Source organism: Ananas comosus, linkage group 9 (assembly GCF_001540865.1).
Source record: "Ananas comosus cultivar F153 linkage group 9, ASM154086v1, whole genome shotgun sequence".
Taxonomy (NCBI): Eukaryota; Viridiplantae; Streptophyta; class Magnoliopsida; order Poales; family Bromeliaceae; genus Ananas; species Ananas comosus.
In genome coordinates, this window is record NC_033629.1 from 2,015,301 (window position 1) to 2,036,672 (window position 21,372).

Genomic DNA, 21,372 nt, shown 5'->3' on the forward strand with positions numbered 1-21,372 from the left:
CCAACTGTTAGAGAGTGATAAAAAGGTTAAATCATCTCATTAACTAACTATGATTAAGTATTTTACCTATGGTTAATTAATTTTTTCTAATGAATTTTAACGGCAGGAACATATTTGAAAACATTAGGACTTTTATAGAGCAACATATAAAAGTTGAATTTTGTAGGAATATATTTGCAATTCACTATATTTATAGGAACCTATCTATACCTATACATTATTTCTCCTAATTTTTTGCCACGTGGCGAATTCTCCTTCACTTTTTTCTTCTCTCATCTAACTTTTTCATCCAATGTTTCATCTTCCTAAACTCCCACCTCTCAATTAATGTGTTTACATAATATCATCTCCATCCAATGCTTCATCTTTCTAACCCCCCACCCAATGCTTCATCTTCCTAATCTCTATATCTCTCAATTAATATGTTTACATGGCTTCATCTCCATTTCTCCATTTTTTTTTTCATATTATTTTTTTTTCTCCCCTCCTATCTCTCAATTAATATGTTTACATGATTTCATTTCCATTTCTTCATATCTTTTTTTTCATATTGTTTTTTTTCTTTTTTTCTTAGCGCACAAAAAGGGCTCATGTTTTATAACTTTTTTTAATTTTTTGTTGTGTGTGGATTAAAATTAGGGTTTCGAGGATCGTGACGGAGCGCTGCAAAAGAAAACGGTGATGGGTTTGGAGTCAGTGAGAGAGAAGAAGCAGAGGATGTGGATACGGGATTGATATGGTCGTGACTAAAGAGGAGCTCGACATTAGCGGCGAAGGTGATATAAAGATCGGAATTTGCCTCTCCGATGATAGTGCAATGAAGATGTGTGTGGGGTAAAAAAAAATTTATTGCTTATTTTATTATTATTACGTGTGATTTATTTACCAAAATTATAAATTTTGTTATATCAATACCTATATCTATTTTATATTTTATATTTGTGTTTATTTAAGTCCTATATCAAATCAAAAAATTTAAATTTTTATTTTATTTATATTTTATATTCTATAGTATCATTTTGCCGCAATGCGCGGGTAACTTCACTAGTATGAAATTAACTCATGATATTATTATTTACTTTTTTATTAATTATTCAATATAAATCTTTTCATAAGTAAACTTTTCAAACCCACACTCCATTTTTTTCCTAATCAAATTATATTTTAATGATCTCAACCAGGTTTCCATATCTTCTTTGTTCATCCAATCTTTTTCTCATCTCTTTTCTCTCGAGCTAGATTCTAATTAACCTAGATGCTTAATAATCAATTAATTTAAAAATATCTGACACAATAAAGTATTTTGTGTTACTAAATTACTACTTATAGTTGTCATGATCCACTTTTGGCCTTTGGGAGAGGTCCTTCCTAATCTTAGCTCCCAACTTTAAGGCACAAAAGGATGTGACAAGCCCATAATGGGTTACACTTTTCCAACCATTTGTTTTAGTACTTAAATTTAAATAAAATAAAGTTAAGGGGGAGGTGTGGTGGACACTTGCAAAGGGCCAGTTAACATGTGGGGGAGGGTGCTTTTGTACTGTTGTTGGGTCTTGGTTTGGCAAAGTCACTCACTCATAGGAATGTTCTAAAACTCATTGGAGCATTAATGAGTGCCCTTAGTTGCCATTTTTTTTTTTTTTTTTTTTTTTTTTGAGTTCCCAACTTTTTGATCCCTCATCATGTTTAGCTCCAAGCCTCCCACTCAAGATTTACTGGCACGGTACGTATCGATGTGTAATTGACGTAACATAATATATCGATATGCTATGCTTTGGGAAAATTTCATAGATGCCCCTATAGGAGATTGAAATTTCATCAATAGCCCTCTAAATTTTAAAATATCATGAATGCCCTTCTAAATTTAAAAAAAAATGCATGAATACCCCTACAGGTAAAATTGGTCCTGTCAAAAATTTATTTGCAAAAATGGCCCTACCCCTACCACGCAAGCGCCACGTCAGCGCCACGCGGGCGGGGCAAGAGTTTAAATTGAACACGGTGAATGATTCACCGTGTCCAATACAAATATCATATTGGACACGGTAAATCATTCACCGTGTTCAATAATAATACAGTCTTAACCAAAAAATGACTAAGTCCTAGGTAGTTGTATTGAACACGGTGAATGATTTACCGTGTCCAATACAACTAACTCGGCTTAGCCAATTTTTGGCTATGTGGGGATATTTGTATTGGACACTGTGAATGGTTCATCGTGTCCAATACAAATATCTTGAACACGGTGAACCATTCACCGTGTTCAACTTAAACTCCTGCCCCGCCCGCGTGGCGCTGACGTGACGCTTACGTAGCAGGGGCAGGCCAACTTTTACAAATAAATTTTTAACAGGGCCAATTTTAAAATAAAATTTTATCAAGGAGCTATTTGCAAAAAAAGCCCTTTTATTTTCAATATACTAAGCTAATTTTTATACTATGAAATATCTATGCCTACTTAGGCGTGCTTGGTTTCTCGAAAATTATGAACAACTGTTTTTTACCCAAAAAAAAAGTTTTTTTTCAATACAAAACATCCTTTCCATAGTTTTATTTTTCAAATAAAAAACTCTAAAGAGGAAAAGAATTTTCATAAAATCTAAAAAAAATTCTAAAAAAATTATTTTTTAAAAATCAAAAGGGATGGAAGATATATACTTTTCCCGCTAGAAAGTAATTTTTTTAAAAATTTTCTGAGTAACCAAACCGATAACTTAGCCTTAGCATCTATATGAAGTGACAGTACATATATAAGATTTATTTTACTTATTATTTATACTTATTTTGCATACATTTAAATGTACATGGTAATATCATTGCATCAAATAGGCCCATTGATGATAGTTGTGTGATTTGGGTCAATCAGCTGACCACTTCTTGGATTTATTTATACTTGTTTTGCATACATTAACAACACACTTCTCTAATAATTATGACAAGGCTTTTATAGAATATTGCAAATTATATTTAGCTAAGAAGATAGATACCTCACTAAACAAATTCAACATGTTTAGAAGTTAATAACTCTCCCCGCTTTAATTTAGTTTTATAAATATGAATATGAATATGAAGGAGACATCAAATTATGAACTTGCAGATGCCATGCACAAGAGTACACACTCCATGAGCATAACTGCTAACATATTAACTTATTCTTTTTGTTAATAATAAAAAGAAGGAAAAACTTCAAATACCATCCATGTGGTTTCGCACTTTCTCACTTTACTACCCTATGGTTTAAAATGTATCAATTTAGTACCCTGTGTTTCATTTTTCTCTTTTTATTATCAATTCCACTAATTTTTTTTTCGTTAAATCAATAATAAAGTTAAAACTAAAGGATACTAAAGTGAATATTCAATAAACCTAGATAGGGTATCAGAAGTTTTTTGTATATAATTTAACAAAATATTAACAAAGAAGCTGACGAAAGATAAAAATAAAATCATAGGATACTAATTTGATACACTTTAAACTACATGGTACAAAAGTGAGAAGGTGTGAAACCATAGGGGCGGTATTTAAAGTTTACCCTAAAAAGAATGACTTCGACCATAAAACAATATTCATGTGTAACTATAAATAACATAACTAGAACTGAAAATATTCAGAGCTGTTCATCTATGTAATTATTTGCAATCCTTTTCCTTCTTCTATGTTCAAATCAATTTGTGTCCTTCCGAAATTCAAATCTATCACAAGTTCTTTCCTAATTCAGTAATTTAACTTCATGTTAGAAAGGCTAGTTGCTACTTTGAAGGCCTCTTTATCTCCATCTTTCCTTATTGCATGCAATGAATGAGCATGAAACAAATAGAGAGATTTAAACATATAAGCATACGTACAGACATAAACCATCAGGATACTTGTTCTTCGTATGTCAGCAGGGAACCAAAATCGTGTTTAAATTATGTAGATTTAATTCCAAACTAAACAAATTGAAGAGTAAACTGCTGCTAAAAATTCATACCACATCATCGTTGATCGACTCAAAGCAGGAAGTGTGGATCAGCAGCTTTAACCCTTCTCCGCAAGGTAAAATCACAAATAGGCAAATCTCAAATACCAGTAGATCTGCTTCGATACAAAGAACTGCACAAATACTTAATCTGAAGTATTTGAAGACTTGGCCATCCATTCTGTATCAGTTGGATCTCTCTCTCTCTCTCTCTCTCTCCCCTCTCTATTTCTCTGAACTTCCTTGAAATTACCTCTGAATAGGCATGGGTAAATTATCTCTCTTTATAACTAGATGGAGAAACTGATCCATATTACCATAGAAGTTCCAACTATTTCAGTCGTTCTTTCTACCCATAAAGAAGTGTTCAGTAGCTAGGACTTGATTGCAATACACCTTCTTCGACCTCCGCCTGCGTTGCAGATTCTGGTGAAGGACTAGCTGGCGGCCTCCCCGCAGCAGGGCTTAAGCGAAGTGGCCTTCCTTCGACCTCCTGCACCACGAGCAAGAAAAATTATGCCTTATTCCTATGTATTCTATGACAGAGCAATAAAAGTTGTCATCCCAAAAGATGATACAATGCTATCAGCTATATTACACCATTGATCAGTAACTTGAAATCACAGAACTTTAATTTGTCGCAACTTATGAACTGAACCTTCATTTGTGTTACAATTGGGTCCTGCCTTTAGTGCAGTGTAATCTTCCTTAATGGAGAGACGATGCAACAGTTGACTTAATGGCCATGCCATCTCCAAGGGCCGACGATTAGGAAATTCAACAACAGTTAACAGACATTGAATTTTAATGCATCAACTCCAGCAAATTAAAATGCCATGACTTAAAATGAACTTCTGCGATAAATTCAGACACAAAAATTGCACTTCCCCCCAAGTAATCCAAAAACATCGATTTGTGAAACAACAGATTTCTCCAAATGCTTAAGCTATAAGTAGATTTAAAATTAAACGGAAGGAAAATTGAGCGAAGCTAGAAAGTCTCAAAAGAGTTGAACTCAGGACCTCCTGTTCTTTTGCCATGAGAAAAAGACATATATTTCTAACAGATTAAGCTATTCGAGAACTAAGATAATTATATTACAACTAGGTGAAACTATTCAAGTGTTACTGAACTGTAAAGAAGAGGAAGAAGAAGAGAATCTATTGTTACCACTCCATTCATGGCCTCAATAGCAGCCTGGGCTTCTTCAGCCGAAGCAAAGGAAACAAAGCCGAAGCCCCTCGACCTCCCTGTGTCCCTGTCAAAGATGATCTTGGCTCCAAGCAGCCCAGGCTGGGACGAAAAGGCTTCCCTAAGGGCCTGAGAGGTTAAACTCCACCCCAAATTTCCGGCGTATACCTTGTGAGGGCTGTCAATGAACCCACGAGCCCCGCTCCTAATCTTCGGTCCCATGACTTCCCTCTCCCCTCCCCTCGGCACCTCCGGGAAGTTCACCTTCACAGTCCGCCCTCCCACTTGCTGCACCAAAGATATCAGAATATGGGACAAATCAACGAAAGCGGATCTAACAGGGTTGGTAATTTCAGACACTATATGATACCACAACCGGAGCACGACCAAACATGATACAAAGTTACTGAGAGAAACCCAAAACAGATGTGATGCAGACCCGCCTAAAGTGAAAATTAGACAAAAATGAATTGACTACCAACACGAAAACTGACTCATGAAGCCAATTTGCCACTCTTAAGCAGATCAATGCTGGTACAACACAAATTGCTCCATACTCGAAATGATAAGAACTATGCTTTGAATTAGAATACTAGTGCTCTGGATTGAACCAAATCATGATTTCAATTTACAATTCATCCATTTGAATTCAGTTAAACATGATTCCTTTGCAGCAAGTCCTTCAAAATTAATTAAATATCATAGAATAATGATTCTAACATTGGATTTCAAAAAAAAAAAGAAAAGAAAAAATGATACTAAATTGAGTAACTAGGGTTAAAAAAATTTTCTTTATAAGGAGTGTATGTATCTCACTGATCCATCAAACATCCTAATAGCTTCATTTGCTTCCTCGACCGTGGCCATGGTAACGAATGCAAATCCCCGGCTCCGATCGGTGACTCGGTCGTAAATCACCTAAAAAACACGCTTAAATTCATCAAAAATCTCTACTAAAATAATCAAAATAACTGAGGAGTGATGAGAACTGGATTACTTCGACGGTGTCGACGGTGCCGGCCTCGCCGAAGATTTCGGCGAGCTGAGCCGAGGTCATGGAGAAGGGGAGGTTGCCAACGTATAGGCGCCCGCTTTCATGGGTCGCCGGAGGCGACTTCAGCTCCGAGAAGAGCTCGTCTCCTTCGTCCCCGAGCTCGTCTCCGGCGCCATCCTCCTCCGAGTACGCGGCGGAGGAGGAGGCGAAGAGGGGGAGGAGGCGAGGCGGAGAGGGGAGGAGGGGAAAGAGGGAGAGGAGGTTTGCATCGATGGAGAGGAGCTTCTTGGGTTTGGGGAGATGGGAATCGGAGAGAGGGAGAGGGAAAGGGTTGGGGTAGGGTTTGGAGAGGGGGGAACGAGAGGGGAGGGTGAGGATGGTGTGGAGAAGGGAGCGAAACGCAGCGGTCGCCATTGGAGCGTAGAGAGAGAGAGAGAGAGCGCGCGCGCGCGAGAGATAGAGAGAGAGAGAGAGAGGAGAGAGAGAGGGGCGAGGAAGGGGATAAAGAAGAACCCGCCTATGGATCAGTTCTCTCTCGAATGGATAAGCTTCGCGATTCGTGCACCCTTCTCGCTGCACGACTCTTAAAGCATTGGCAACGGTCCGGATTCTTTGGGCTTCAATTATGCTACGGCCCATGGATGTTCGGGCCCGTTCTCACCCTCACAGGAGGATTCTCTGAGCGTAGGACAGGCATCGAGATTCGTGCGTGCGTTCCAGTACACGCACTTTGAAGTATCAGCAACGGGCCGGATAGGAGTCGGCTATCCTGTGTTGACTTAGCTCACCTGGCCTGTTTGATCAGATCCCAAAGGAGGCCTAAATCGGCCCATCAACAAGTTGAGCTTATAGCATTTTTGGCTTTAAGGTACGGCCCATAATCGACGTTGTCCGCCGTAGGATAGGCAACGGCCCGGATTCTTTCGCCGGCAGTAGGGCTTTAGTATTTCGGTTCATAGTCTATACACCGGGTCCACGGAAAGAGGTTCTCGTGGTTTCATAGTTTTTTAAAGCAAAGCGGAGAGGGAATGGCGGCGGCGGAACTCGGCGAGGACGAAGCCGCCTCTCATCGCACGATCCTCGATCGAAAACCCTAATCTCTTCCTCTTGGTCAGCAATGGGCGCTTTTGCTTCCTCTCTCTTCCCATCCTCTTCCTCGGAGCCCCCACAAACCCTACCCTCCGCAATGGAGTCCCCATCTCCTCCTCCTCCTCCTCCCCCTCGTCCAAATCCCGAACCCGATCAACAATCCGAAGCTCAAATCCCCTCGGAGGAACCAAATCCCTCCTGCGAGGATGAAGAGAAGCAGGGAGGAGAGGGAGAGGTGGTGGTGGAGGAAGAAGAAGAAGAAGAGGAAGAGGCGGAGTGTGGGTTTTGCTTGTTCATGAAGGAAGGGGGTTGCAAGGATCCGTTCATAGCGTGGGAGGAGTGCGTCAAGGACGCGGAGAACAGCGGCGAGGACGTGGTGGAGAAGTGCGCCAAGGCCACCGTGCTTCTGAAGAAGTGTATGGACGCCCATGCCGACTACTACGAGCCCCTGCTCAGGGCGGAGAAGGCCATGGCCGACGCCGTCGCCAACGATGCTGATTCGGAGCGACGCGAAGAGGAGAAGCTCCCGGAACCGGAAATCGAGATCGAAAAGTGTGAGGTTAAGCCCCCAAGCTGAGTTTTTTAGTTTGATTTCGTATAGATTTATGCCTACTTTTGATAATGGATCTTTAGGTAGTAACTAATGTGACCAAATTTGTCTTTTTGGTCCAAACCTTTTCTTTTTAAATTTGGTCGGAATAATCAGATTACTTAGATGTGGAAAGGGAGAGTTCATTTTTGTCTCAGAGAAAACATGACCCCTTCATACGCGCTACTGATATTTTTTTGTTGTTAGAATGGTATATATATATATACACACATTCTTAGTAAAGTTGGATTTTTGATATATATGTATATATAGTTCACTTTTCTTCATGAAGTTTCGGTGCTGTGATCGCCTGATACGTCGTTGATCATGATCTTTATGTTTTATTTTTAAATGGGCACAACTAGTTCTGTTTTGCTGCGCAAGTAATACCTCTATTTGTTTCCTCATTTCATAGTTTTGAAGTGTGCTGCATCTTTTATTATTGCTATTGATTGCTAAGCTTTGCTTGAAAGTTGAAATTGATACTACTGGTGCATTCTGATTGTGGTTTGATAAGGAAAAGAATAAACAGATTACTAAGACTAGTAGGATTCTGTAAATTGACTTCATTTTTTTTAAATGGAGAATTACTATGTTAGTTTATACATCTTGGACAATTCCAATCTCCTTGAAGATGTGTGATCATTTTTATTAGCTCTTTCTTCCGTTTTTTGCCATTTTTGGTGCATTCTTGTTGATGTGATTCGAAGTTGGTTCGTGATTGAGAAACAAAACGGAGCTATAGGCTATGGAAGTAAGCTTCTTAGGCACTTTTTTATCAAGCTGAAATAAATTCAGGGCTGCTAAAATCTAAGTGAACCTGAACTGATGTAAAATACGTGACATAACAATGCTTAAAATGCATGCATTATATTGTATAAACCCGTATGGTGGATTCGAACTTACGTAAAAATGCCGTTAATCTATGGGTTTTCAAATGAAGCAGAGGAGAAGTAACGCTTGCCATCATTTAATTTAGACATGAGCTCTTCTTTCATATGCAGATAATGAACTTAATTCTAAATTGGAATTGGTTTACAAATCTTCTAGTTCTTCTTTCCTTCTGTTTGTTCTTTCGATCTTACTGGTAGGTTCATAAAAATCATCATTCCATTTAAGGCAGTTTCTTACAATGGAAAGATTATCAGCACATTTAAATTGTTTGATCTGCTCCATGGTGAAGCTCTCTAGGTTTTACAAATCGTTATTCTAAGTCATGCAGTTTTCAGCTAGCAAAAGATTATCGACGACGCACTGAATGGCTTGATCTTTTTCTTTGCGAACAATGTGTATGGCATGTTTTAGATTTTATAATCACTATATTTTGAGTTCACTACTACCATTCAACACCTTCAGGGCCTGTTTGTTGTTCTGTTGGTGGTTTTTATTCATTTTAACTCATTGAAGGGATTTGAGGGGTACCCCTTTGGGCGGAATAAAGTTGAGTTACGAAAGTAATTCGGTGAATTTCAGACTCAGCAGAAGGAGTACGACGTAGTTGGATACAGAGTAATTTATTCCATTATATCTCTTACAGTTTGAATGCGGTAACCTGAATTGTTGATAGAACCTTTAATTAGATTCTTAATTCCGTAATGATCAAAGGCCTGTTTGGATGTAAGAACGAGTTACTGAGGAATGGCTTGTGTTGGATAGAGTTTTTCTTTGATGATTGCAAAAAAAAGAGTTATTTTTCTTCATTAAAATCTGTTATAACCATGATTTTTCAAGATTATTTCTTCCACCAACAAGATGATGCACATACCTCTGAAAGTTAGACTAGTCATTCCTTTTCAATTTTTCGACATCTTTTCAAAGCTTTCAATAACAAATTACCGGATGGTCTAAACAATCTGGTCTTAACAATCTGGCTTTTTGCAACCAAGAATCAAAGTGCTTAGAGCTACTCATCCTCAAACAGTATAAAAGTTAAAAAAAAAAAAGGAATTTACCAATTAGAATGCATCATCACTGATATTAGGTAACATTTTGAAATCTCCAAAGCAAAATTAAACTGCTAATTAGTTTGCATAGGAAGTAAAGATTTATCAGAACCAAAGAGTTAGATAGCATTACTGAGCAACAATCTACATATAGTCTATAGTTTTAAACATTCCAAATAGAAATTAGTTCCAAATTCTCCAATATTATGAACCAAACCATAGTATTTGGTCCTTATTCTAATCAGAAAGTACCAGAAGAAGATAGGGAGCAAACCCTACTAATAATTCTTTTTCCTTACATAGCACAGAGGATTTCCACCATCAAAACTACCCTGAGATGATGAGGAAAGCCCTTCAATGCAGTAAAAAGCCAAGAATGAGTTGCCTGCGGCCGCAACCTAAATGAACGAATGTTAAGGGACAATACCTTAACCTTTGAACTGGGCTTCTCCAGCTCTTTCTTTAGGTTGCTAGAAGCCAAGGAGGGGCTCTAGAAAAGAAGCAAAAGCACTTCTAGCTTTGTATACCCAACCCCTCTAGTGCTTCTTTGATCAAACTTTGAGGAGGCTGCAGCAGTTGTCAGCTGCTGCAGCCCATTTGTTGGTGATAATGTTGTTGTTATCTCTGTTTAGCTTGTTTTCCGTCGGATGAAGGATGGATGGGGGGAGATGCTCGATGAAATTGAATTGGTCGACTTCTTCTCGGGCGTATAAGCTCAAGCTTGAAACTTCCGATCCTGATATGCTCGAGCCGCTGCTTCTGTTGAGACTGTCTGACTGAAGGACTTCAGAGCTTGGAGACGTGGCGGGCCCAATTTTCGCCTTGCGGTCGGCACCGCCTGGATTTGGTTCGCCATTTAGCTTCTTTGTGTTGAGAAACCGACCGCCGGAGCCCCTTGCTCGACGCATCGCATGAAGATGGCGCGACTTGTGAAGATAGGGCTGAGAGGAGAGAAATTTGAGCGATGTAAAGATGATATGGATTGATTCTCTACAGTCTTTGTGAGATTCTCAACAAATATTCATTTGTGTAAGACGACTAATCTTCGTGAATTGTTATTGACAAAGTAGGTGCTTTTGAGCTTGTGAGGATTCATCTTATATACCAGGGCCGTGTTTAGTTCAACTACTCTATAAATAACAACAACTATTTTCTTAGTCCTAAATAGCTTCTTTTTTATTATTTTCCTTTTTTTTCTTTTTGCTGAAAGAAAGAACCTGCAGCAAGTTCACATCATGATATTGCGCTACAAAAGTCTCATGTACATATGAAAGGGAACGTACCTTTCTAACTTTGATCAGCTTGTTCTCCCTCGCGGCCTTAGCGCGAGCTCGGCGTCGACGCAGGATACCATGAAACTGCTTCGCATTCACGTAGATCGGTTCGTCCGCCGTCATACTCAGAGGTAAAAGCATGCGACCATTCTAAATTGACAAAGTAAAAGATGATCAGAAACTAGAAACAGTCACTTTGAATGAATTCTAAGACGCAAAATTGCACGTTCGGTTTTCAAACTATAAGAGTGATTCAAAAGCTAGTTTAATTGATTAAGTATTGACGCATCGATATCATAATTTTTGGTGCATCACTAATCAAAATATTACTATAGCACTTTTATTTTAACGATATATCAAGATTTAATCAACTAAAGTGGGTTATAAAACTTGACGGTACCAATTCTGAAAATTCGAGCCAGAAATAATAATAAATTAAAACTTGAGGACCAAACTTGCAATTCACCCAATACTAAAAGAATGGTCATGACAATTTAACTTCGGAGTTTATGAAGAATTATTTGGGTATGGCCATTGACAAAACCTTAAAACTAGCTACTAACAAGTAAACTCTTCATCCCCATCTCTCCTTTTCTTCTCAGCTAGCTAGTTAGTTCCTATTCAATTTATTTTTACCTCAATTTCGCGAATCGTATCTTCGAACATAAACCGATTGAACACGTGAAATTGACCTCAGAATGCTTCGAGTTCGAATAATTTGTCAAATATAAATTGGAAAAGAGTGCATCACAAGTTTGAAACCAACTGTAACAGCTTAGTTATGCCAAGTTCAGTAGAATAAGTTCATATAACTCAAAAGTGGTTCCTTTTATATTAATTGAAGAAATGGTACAGTAGAGAGCTTAGTATGATTAATTAAGAAGTTAAGTGAATAAAACAAACCATTGCTTGAGTTCCATAAGAGGTGTATAGCCCACAACATTGATCAGCATAAGAAAAACTGGAATACACCTATATATACAGTAATAGAAACACAGTAATTAATTATATGACAGTGCAAGAGTAGCAATAATATTCACAATTAGATTGTTTATGTTTCCTAAATACTTAAAATACCCATATTGAGGGTTAAAAAAAAAAAATTCCTACCGTAGAGTGACCGAGCCCGGAGTCAAAATGGCCTACATATTCAGGTAATGGTGATTGTAGAGTGAGATTTTCCAAAGGTTGCGAAAATTTTGCTCCTTTCTTTTCTGTATTTATACTTCCTGAAACAAAACCTACTCAGTGTCCAATAATAGTACTGTAACACAATTTTCTTTTTGAGTATAGTATAACACAACATTATATGCAAAGTATACTTAGAAGCATAAGATACATGCTTAAGTTAAGGGGTAAAAAAAAAAAAAGAAGCCATGCAAGAGGAGGCACTGCAGGAACTAAGAGGGTTGAAATGAAGTTAAACTTGATAGCATAATTTTTAACCCAAAATAGACCATTAATTGTCCTTTTTTTCCCTTCTTTTGTTTTTCCCCCTCCTATTGTGATGGCAACTTTAATTTGTGTTACAATAGACCAAAGACAATTGTCTTGTTAAGAAAAGCAGATCTAGCTTGTATTATCAAACAAAATTAACAAGCAACAAATTTATTTTTTTCTGTTTGTGTCTATCTTACATAAGAGTCTAATGTTAAATAAGTTTTTCTATCTAACTAAATGCGCATTTTAGAAATAAAGAGCTTTTATTCAAATAAATGGTGCCCAAGTAGAAATCGATTATTGGGGCTAAGACAAGTTGATTACTATGAAAGTGTTGTAGCACTTCATGTATGATAGATGTGAAATTAAGTCACATGAACTACAACTAAAATTTACCCCATTTATTACAATGCAAGAATTTAAACCATGTAATTTTTACAGTGGGGATTCAATTAACCCATGACATCATGGAATATTGAGAGCTTAGATTGGACATAATATCATGATATCTAAAAGATCAACCTGATAGTAAACAATGCAACAAGCAAGCGAAAGAAATAGTCTTAATATATGTACATTTTCACTTTCATCTTTCTGATTCTAGCAGTTCTAGTTACATTTTCCTTTATTACTTGAGGAATGGAAACATCTACTTAATGAACAATTAGCAAGCTATTTCCAAATCACAATCACTATCTAAAGAATGTGCCTCCAATACAATAAAATCTCATCTTGTAATGAGAGTTCCTTGAATATTTCTACCATTACATTCTCCCATTTTGTTAAATATAAAAATGTTTAAAACACCGTTCTCTAACAACTTAAGCTTTTAGAGTACAACGGTTGTTTCACATGGTATCAGAGCAGGAGGTCCTGAATTCGAGTCATACCAGACTCCTAGCATATTAATTTCCTCCCATTTAATTCAAGCCCACGTTATGGGCCGATTAAAAAGTCTCGAGCCCAAACGTGAGGGGGAGTGTTAAATATAAAAATGTTTAAAACACTGTTCTCTAACAGTTTAAGCTTTTAGAGTATAACGGTTGTTTCACACATTTATCCTTTTTTTTGTTGACCTTAATTAAGGAAACATGATTGTCTTTCAAAAATATCAAAAGCATCCACCCCAAAATTATCTTCCAAAACTAGAAAACTGCAAAAACAAAATATGTATGGTCCATGTAATCAAAACTTATATCTGGGTGGATATATTTTGGTAGGGAACAAACATATAAAAGACTCCCACAACTGGCAAAAAGGTTGAGAACAAACACTAGAAAACTAAATAAAATAAAATAAGAACCTCCTATATATAGTGTAGGGAATTTGTAATTTAGTATCTTCAATATCGAAGTGTAACACTTTTCTATGGTACTTAATTATTTAGTTTTTCACAAGAGCTAGCAATGTGTTAATGGTATGATGTCTCCATGAAAAAGTAATACAAAACTTGAAAGAAGAGAAAATTCTATACTTTTTGAGTATTACAAGATAGTAAATAGTGAATGAACTATATATACCAAAGGAGCTTTTTGGATATTTATATACTACCAACAGAGGTTGTATAAGGAGATATTAATACCTTGAGATAGTGAGAACTCAGTAGCATCACCTGTAACTTTCACTGGTATTGCTGGCCCCAAATAGCCCTCCTCTCCCATTGTATTCTTCTCATTTAAGGACTTAAATTGCCCAAAACTTGCCCCATGGAGTGGTTGAGTTCCAATCCACCAGGGAATTGGATTCCCATTATTTTGCAGATTAAAAGAAACTTGACCAACTCCTTCATGGACTTTGAAGCTCATTGTCTCCTGCAATGTGGTTGCCCCTCTCTAGTGCAAAAGAAGTAATTAGCTCAATTGTTATATTTCTTTTCTTCTTCTTCTTTTTTAAAAAACTTTTTCTTTATATATATATATATATACACACACACTTGAGAATCCGGCACTTCTAATCTTTCCGAGTATATATATAAGTGGCCTCTTTCACCTTCTGCAGAAGAAACTTTAATAAAATCTCAATTGTACCAAAAGATTAAAAAGTAGATAATACTCAAGAATCTTGATGATATATTCACATTAACTTTTCAATATACTGAAACCTAAGCGTGGTAACAATTAATAACCTTTAGAAAACCAAAAACCAAAAAAAAAAACACATTAAAATTCAAACAAATAGAAGCCAACTTAATTTACTCTAAACAAGATAATAATGCTATTTCCTTTCCTCTTTATTTTCTCGGATCAAATTTCAATGTCTTATAAGAAAGCCCACATCAAAATTGATTGAAAAAGTATGTACAGAAACCATTTAAGACAAAAGAAAATTGCTTGCTTAAAATTTTACAATGAAGAATTATTATATAATAGATAATACACCCAAATATATACTTCACCTAAAAAGAATAAGCAAGAAAAAAAAAACAGTATAAAATATGAGAAGGCCAAGAAGATACAAATGACACCACTTACATAATTTTGAGTAGCAACTTACTACATAGAGAGAGAGAGAGAGAGAGAGAGAGAGAGAGAGAGAGAGAGATGTGTTGTGATGTGTGTATGTGGGGGTATAATAGTGGGCACTATACTGAGCACGGAGAGGGAGAGAGAGCCAATAGGAGAAGGTTTTCATGCAACAAAGCCTTTTGGTAATATTTTTAATGCTCATTAATGGCAGGGCTTATCCACCTCTCATTACTTTCTAATTCTTTGTGATCACCATTCCCTTCACATAATTAAGTGGGGGGTGGTTTAATATTAATGTGCCCCAAGTGGGGATTAAACTAATAAAAGAAAGGTTATGATTAAGTTGGGGCCAAGTAGATTATCAAACAAGGCAACGTATATAACGGCCCTCTCCCTCAAATAGTAAGGCAACGGACTTTTACCTTTTCTTTTTACCGCATATATATCGAATCCGACTACAATGCTATCAACAGCACCAAGTAAGTGGTGCTAATAAATTTTTCATCGTTAGATCTATTTATACCACAACAGAATTAGATTATAGAGACATATTTTTGAAATACTTTTATATAAGTATCTTATTTATGTCAATTTTTTTAAAAAAAACCTACTAAGTCCTAATATAAAACTCAATCCAATCAAAAACAAAAAAGTTCATCTACTCAACCAACCACACCCAGCTCACTCGGCCCGATTACAAATAAAAAATAAAAAAAAGAAAGTGGGTGCCAAAATACGTGGCGGCTGGAGTTCGGCCGCGAGGATCTCGCAGGAACCGTAGAGGACTATGATCGCCACGTATCCCTCCGCGACAGGTTGCTGGAGGAGTGGGTGCCAAATATCAAGGCGGCCCTATCTATATCGACCCCACATATCACAATACTTTTAAAAAGTGTCGGTAATTTAGCCAGCAGTATTTTTTTTTAACCTGTACCGATATTTAAAAGTATCGCTATACACCGTTTTTGTTGTAATGCTATTTGATCATTTTTACTCCTTAAATTATATTATTTTACTCCACTAAATTTTAGACGACTATTATTATTCTAACTGTACATTTTTTCATTAAAGAGTCAAAAATTTTATAGCACCATAATAACTTGATGCATGCTATTAATAGTATAATAGCCTAATTCATATAATACTATTACTGGCGCATGCATGTGTAGTACAGTTTAATGAGTGCATATGTGATGTGTGCCCCGAAAAGAAGGGGGGAGGGGGTTTTGGGTTTGTACTCATGAGAGAGTTGGATCACTTTATGCAACAATGATATGGGTTTGCAAGGGTACGTGGTAGCTAAGTACAATGTCCATTTGTACTAAAAATGTTTGGGAAATAGTATAAACAAATTAAGGTACATTATATAGGTTGATTCTCATCAGATTCAATGAATTTATTTTTTTTAATTATATAAATTTTTCTGCAAATTGATTTAAGCATAGAGCATTTACGAAAATCAAATATATATATATAGGCTAATGCTACTATCCTATTAATAGGATAGGAGTACTTGTCTTATCAAGTTGTTCTTGATGATCGAGATTCCGAATCGATGATCGGAGCCGTTGAAGTTGATCTAGAGTATTTGAAATATCTAGAAACTAAATTTCATAAATTTTGATAATGATTTACATAGTGATCAAAGTGTCGTAAAATCGACAATTTTTGACGGACTATATGAGCTGTTTGTTTGTTTAACGGTGTAGAGCAATCCAAATTGCTTGAATTTTTGATAGAAAATTCTTTATACTATTTAAATAATGTTTGATAACTCTGATTACGAACTGAGAAAGTCTAACCTCTATTTTAAGAAGGTTATTTATTTATGACCGTTCATTTTTCAACTCTTAAGATGAACTTGATAATGATTTTTAAATAATACAAAATTTGATTTCTAAACATTTCTAATTGTGTAGATCAACTTCAACGGTGCCGATTATCAATTTGAAGTTCTGATCATTCAAATCGACTTGATAGGATAAGGGTCCCAATCCTATTAATAGGATAGTAGCCGGACCCTATATATATATATATATATATATATATATATCAATTATAAGTATTCTCCAAATAATATTTATGAGTTAGCATTATAGATGTCAATATATATTTTAAAGAATTAACCTTTCATAGTTGGCATTGCATTCACATGCCACATTTGAAATTTGGCAAACTAATCCATTTACTTATATTTGTTACATACACAGAACTGATAGGTCAATATTACAATATCATTTTAGCTAGGTTGCGTTCAATTATACTTGTGACATTACTCATTGTCGAGTAATAAGTGGAATATACGTAGTTTTGTTTTTCTTTGTTGAAGTTTTTATGTTGTCGGCTAAAAAGCTTACAAACACATTGAATATCACAAAATAAGTGTTATATTCTATGAAATTTTAATTTTCTTGTGTGTTTTACAAGCATAATTTAAATGAAAATAATTAAGAGTTAAGAAAGTGCCATTACAAAAAGCAAAAAGTTAACTAAACAAAGTTTGGGATTCCACCTTTAATTTCCTGTTCAAGCCAACTCAAATGGTACAACAACCATACAATTAAGCCCCTAGGTTTTCCTTACTTACCTCTTCCTTTTAATCATATCCTTCCATAAAGAGAAATTATTGCCTCCACTGGTCCTCCATGTACATCATTTATCTTGTTCACAAGTTTACAAAACCAAACATATATATATATATATATATATATATATATATATATATATATATTCCTAAATTGGAGATTTTTGTGGCTCAATTTCAAAAGTACAAATTATTGTTATCCAAAAGAACAATATAATAAGAAAAACACATGAACACTTTTTAATTATTAATACTCTCGTTTATATACATAATGGATGTACTCTCTCATGTGGAATATCTAGATATGCATTTCAAAATCTGTCACATTAGAAGTAGCTTAGAATTAGCTCTAAAGCATATTATTCAGATAAAGATCAGAAAACAGCCCAAAAATAGTTCTAATACTTTTTGCGTTATCAGATGATCGCGGTGATTTTATTCGCATAACAAGTTTAGAAATAATTTTAACAATTTTCTTTATCTACATTGAGGGAGATGGTTTTATTCCATGGGACTTTTCTTTTCCTGTGCTATATATATATATATATATATATATATATATATATATATATATATATATATATATATATATATATATATAGGCAAGTACAAATTAAAAATAAGATTTCAAAAGCCCCCTCACTTTTCTTCTACCTACACTACTAACAACAAAATGCAAGAGGACAATGTTAGGCCAAAGATTAAACAAGAAATAGCATGGAGGACAGCATATAATTAAGAGGCTCTTGTGCCTAATTTCATTGTGCTCCCCCCATTATTAAGGGCTATTTAGTGACTAAATGTAGGTCCTTAATTAATTTTCATATCCAAGAGAGTATTTACCATGGGCCAAGTAGTGCATGACAGCTGTCCTTGGGATAAAATACAGAATCTAGCCCTAGCTAGAGGAAACTTTTTAGGGTAAATTATACCATTTTTGCCCAAATTTTTCCATCCATAAAAAATTCACAAGTTTTATATATTTTTATAAAAAAAGGATCACTATTTTAAATTTTACAGGTTCGAATTTTGAGTACACTAATCAAAATATTTTTATTCATTTTTATTTTCCTCTCCAATTCTCATCGCCTTAACTGTCTTCGGCGACTGTAATGAGAGAAACGGTACCTCCTCTTCCTCCACCTATACCTTTGCTAGTGCCGGCACTGACGTTGGCTCCGAAGAAGAAGGACTCGAAGCGGAGCTAGAATGCTACTGATAGTATGCAAATAAACTTTATAAAAATTATCATACGGTAAGGCCTATATCAACATGTATGACAGTTTTCATTAGAGTTAATAAACTTTCGATAATAAGGAATAAATAGAAATAACTAATAATGATAAGAAATTGAATAGAAAAAAAAAAAGAACAAAAATGCTGAGGTCTTAATCGGATAAGGATGAACAACTAATGGTGTAATTAACTTTTGTTTTCTCAAATAAAAAAGAAAGAGGGACACTTTTATTATAAAATAAATAAATAACTGTGTGATGAAATAAACACAATCGAAATACAATTAATTAAAAGGTCTTTTCAAAAAATAAAAAATAATTAAAACAGGCCATTTCAAAGTTGAATCTGATTCAATGTCCACATCATACAATGTTATATACCCCTCTCTTTCTCTCTCTCTCTCTCTCTCTCTCTCTCTCTCTGGATTAAGAATTAATCAAAAAAGAAAAAAAAGAAAGAAAAAGATGCTTAATTAGAATGAACTTAGTGGTGCTTCAACTTAATCTGAAAAAATATTGTTCACATTCAATGGAAATGAATATGTATATATTAGTTTATTTTCTCCTTAGAAATTCTTAGTTTTGCTCACTCCACACCTTTTAGGAGAGTGTTTTTTTTTCTTTTTCGGTCCCTGGCTTAATTGCACTATTGGCTTTTAATCATTATTGCAGTTGTTTTAAAAAAAGCTTTTTTGTGTTTTTTTTTAAACGAAATTAGCACATTAGCACCAACTGTTATCACATGATAATTTTTGTCCAACTTGATGATAATTTTATGGCTAAATTACAGAAAATTTTTCTGTCAAAACTTGATTTTTCATTTTCTCTTCCTGTCATTTAAAAATCTATACTTTGCTCTCTTATAAAATAAAAAATGTTCACTTCACCCTCTGCCGTTAGTGATCCATTAGGGTTCCGTTTATAAAATATTATTATATATTTTTTTATGCAAAAAATGCCCTCAGCCTTCTCTCCTGTTGCCAAAAATGATGAGAGGCAAAATAGTCATTTTGTTATCACAGTTTACACCGTACTCCCCTCTGACCATTTTTTATTTTATAAGAGGACAAAATGTAGATTTTTAAATGACAGGGAGGAAAAGTGAAAAATCGAATTTTGATAGAAAAATTTTATGTAATTTAGCCTAATTTTAATGTCAAGAATTTAAATAAAAATTTGTAATAAATTATAGAAATTTAAAATGTTAAAAACTAAAATGGAAAATCACATAAAGTTTGGATATCTCAGCATAACTTCATACATTTCTGAAAAGTTATTTGGTTACATGCATCTTAAAATGATTACTCTTTTAGTTAGAAAAATGTAACTAAAAAGAGGACTAAAAAGAGAACATCTTTTATATATTTTTGCTTCGGCTCACCGAATTATCGTATAAAGCACAGCGCAACTAAAAAAGTGTTAGGTCCTAGGTTCAAAACAATCTATAGTTGAGGGGCCTTTGTACACATTTTCATCTAGGAAAGAATTTAAAGGTACATGGNATATATAAGGGGCAATTACTTATATATTCCCGAAAATTTTTCGATTTTCCGATTTGCCCCTCTTAGAAGGCTAATATTAAAAATATCTTTTCTATGTTCCAACTTATTTTTGATATTCCTCTAACTGATATACCTCTAGAGTTAAAATATGTTAATTAACTCTGTTATTTCTGTAAAATTACTATTTTGTCCTTTCAAATATATTCTTTCACCATCACTGACTTTTTTATTTGCCCTTAAAGTCAGGGACATAAAAAGTATTTTGACTTTTGGTTTTTCCCAATATATCTCTCTATCGTCACCAATATTTCTTATTTGTCCTTAAGTTAAGCACAAAATTGGTATTTTATTTTTTTTTAATTGTGATAGATATTTAACTCACGTTTAACCTAAGTTAACTTAACAGGAGATAACTGCGGAATATTTTATAATAACGGTAGAATATATGAGGAGTATTTAAAAAATAAAAATAAAAATAAATCGAATATTTTCAAACTTTTTAAATATTCGATTTATTTTAAATTTTGAGATTTTAAATTTCAAAGTTAAAATTTTAAATTTAGAAATATAAATTTAAAAATTTAAAAATTCAAATTCAAATATAATAAGTGGATAATATCATTATTTTTTATTTACAAAACTCATTATCTTTCTTATTCTATCTTACCTAACCAAACGTAATTTTTTTATTCCCAGGAATAACCCAATTTTCATCCAAACGCAAAATTGATTTAATCCCCGCTTATACCTCAATTTATACTTATTTTTGAAATAGCCACTTTTTTTTTATTCCCGAACCAAACGATACATACATAATTATTCCTATAAAAAAAAAGAAAAAAAAAGAAAAAAAAGGAGAAAGTATATGTGCAGATAAAAAAGGTTGTGCTTATCCGGCTATGTAGAGAAAAGAAGATAGCATTAATTTGCGTTGATTGGATGGGAGAAAAGATAGAAGTGAAAGAAAGTTAGAATTTTTTTTTTTTTTTGGTCTTTTTGAAATGAAAGAGATAATGGCAAAAACAGGTCTTAATAGAGAAAATGTACAGAGGCTTATTTTCCATGTTTTTCTTTCCACCAAGAAAATATCTCTTCTTTTCCCTTCTAT

General features: G+C 34.8%; 3 protein-coding genes across 5 annotated transcripts; 1 reads left to right on the forward strand and 2 right to left on the reverse strand.

Moving 5' to 3' along the window:
- Positions 3,806-6,629, reverse strand: LOC109715543 (RNA-binding protein CP33, chloroplastic). Its single transcript, XM_020240615.1, has 4 exons — positions 6,147-6,629; positions 5,966-6,067; positions 5,129-5,437; positions 3,806-4,451 (listed from the first exon to the last, which is right to left on the reverse strand). The coding sequence occupies exons 1-4, from the start codon at positions 6,555-6,557 to the stop codon at positions 4,326-4,328; spliced, it is 948 nt and encodes a 315-aa protein (XP_020096204.1). The 5' UTR covers positions 6,558-6,629; the 3' UTR covers positions 3,806-4,325.
- On the forward strand, positions 7,114-10,921 carry LOC109715891 (translation initiation factor IF-2-like). Its single transcript, XM_020241118.1, has 2 exons — positions 7,114-7,791; positions 10,068-10,921. Exons 1-2 carry the CDS (start codon positions 7,261-7,263, stop codon positions 10,098-10,100), a joined length of 564 nt encoding a protein of 187 aa, XP_020096707.1. The 5' UTR covers positions 7,114-7,260; the 3' UTR covers positions 10,101-10,921.
- LOC109715890 (nuclear transcription factor Y subunit A-7-like) lies at positions 10,302-15,016 on the reverse strand. Of its 3 annotated transcripts, XM_020241116.1 has the most exons (7): positions 14,950-14,971; positions 14,412-14,470; positions 14,061-14,310; positions 12,149-12,267; positions 11,942-12,010; positions 11,048-11,188; positions 10,302-10,705 (listed from the first exon to the last, which is right to left on the reverse strand). In XM_020241116.1, exons 3-7 carry the CDS (start codon positions 14,281-14,283, stop codon positions 10,316-10,318), a joined length of 942 nt encoding a protein of 313 aa, XP_020096705.1. In that variant the 5' UTR covers positions 14,284-14,310; positions 14,412-14,470; positions 14,950-14,971; the 3' UTR covers positions 10,302-10,315. The 3 variants fall into 3 exon arrangements, with proteins under 3 accessions (XP_020096705.1, XP_020096704.1, XP_020096706.1); XM_020241115.1 differs by lacking the exon at positions 14,412-14,470 and having other exon boundaries at positions 14,950-15,016; XM_020241117.1 differs by lacking the exon at positions 14,950-14,971 and having other exon boundaries at positions 14,091-14,754.

Bases quoted from the DNA above. Each gene is read 5' to 3' on its own strand.
- LOC109715543 (XM_020240615.1), bottom strand. From the start codon at position 6,557: ATGGCGACCGCTGCGTTTCGCTCCCTTCTCCACACCATCCTCACCCTC. The intron at 6,068-6,146 runs GTAATCCAGTTC...CGTGTTTTTTAG, and splicing joins GCACCGTCGACACCGTCGAA to GTGATTTACGACCGAGTCAC. The intron at 5,438-5,965 runs GTGAGATACATA...TCTTTGGTGCAG, and splicing joins TTAGGATGTTTGATGGATCA to CAAGTGGGAGGGCGGACTGT.
- LOC109715891 (XM_020241118.1), top strand. From the start codon at position 7,261: ATGGGCGCTTTTGCTTCCTCTCTCTTCCCATCCTCTTCCTCGGAGCCC. The intron at 7,792-10,067 runs GTTAAGCCCCCA...TTCCTTACATAG, and splicing joins TCGAGATCGAAAAGTGTGAG to CACAGAGGATTTCCACCATC.
- LOC109715890 (XM_020241115.1), bottom strand. From the start codon at position 14,283: ATGAGCTTCAAAGTCCATGAAGGAGTTGGTCAAGTTTCTTTTAATCTG. The intron at 12,268-14,060 runs GTATTAATATCT...GTTTTGTTTCAG, and splicing joins TGAGTTCTCACTATCTCAAG to GAAGTATAAATACAGAAAAG. The intron at 12,011-12,148 runs GTAGGAATTTTT...CTGTATATATAG, and splicing joins CCGGGCTCGGTCACTCTACG to GTGTATTCCAGTTTTTCTTA.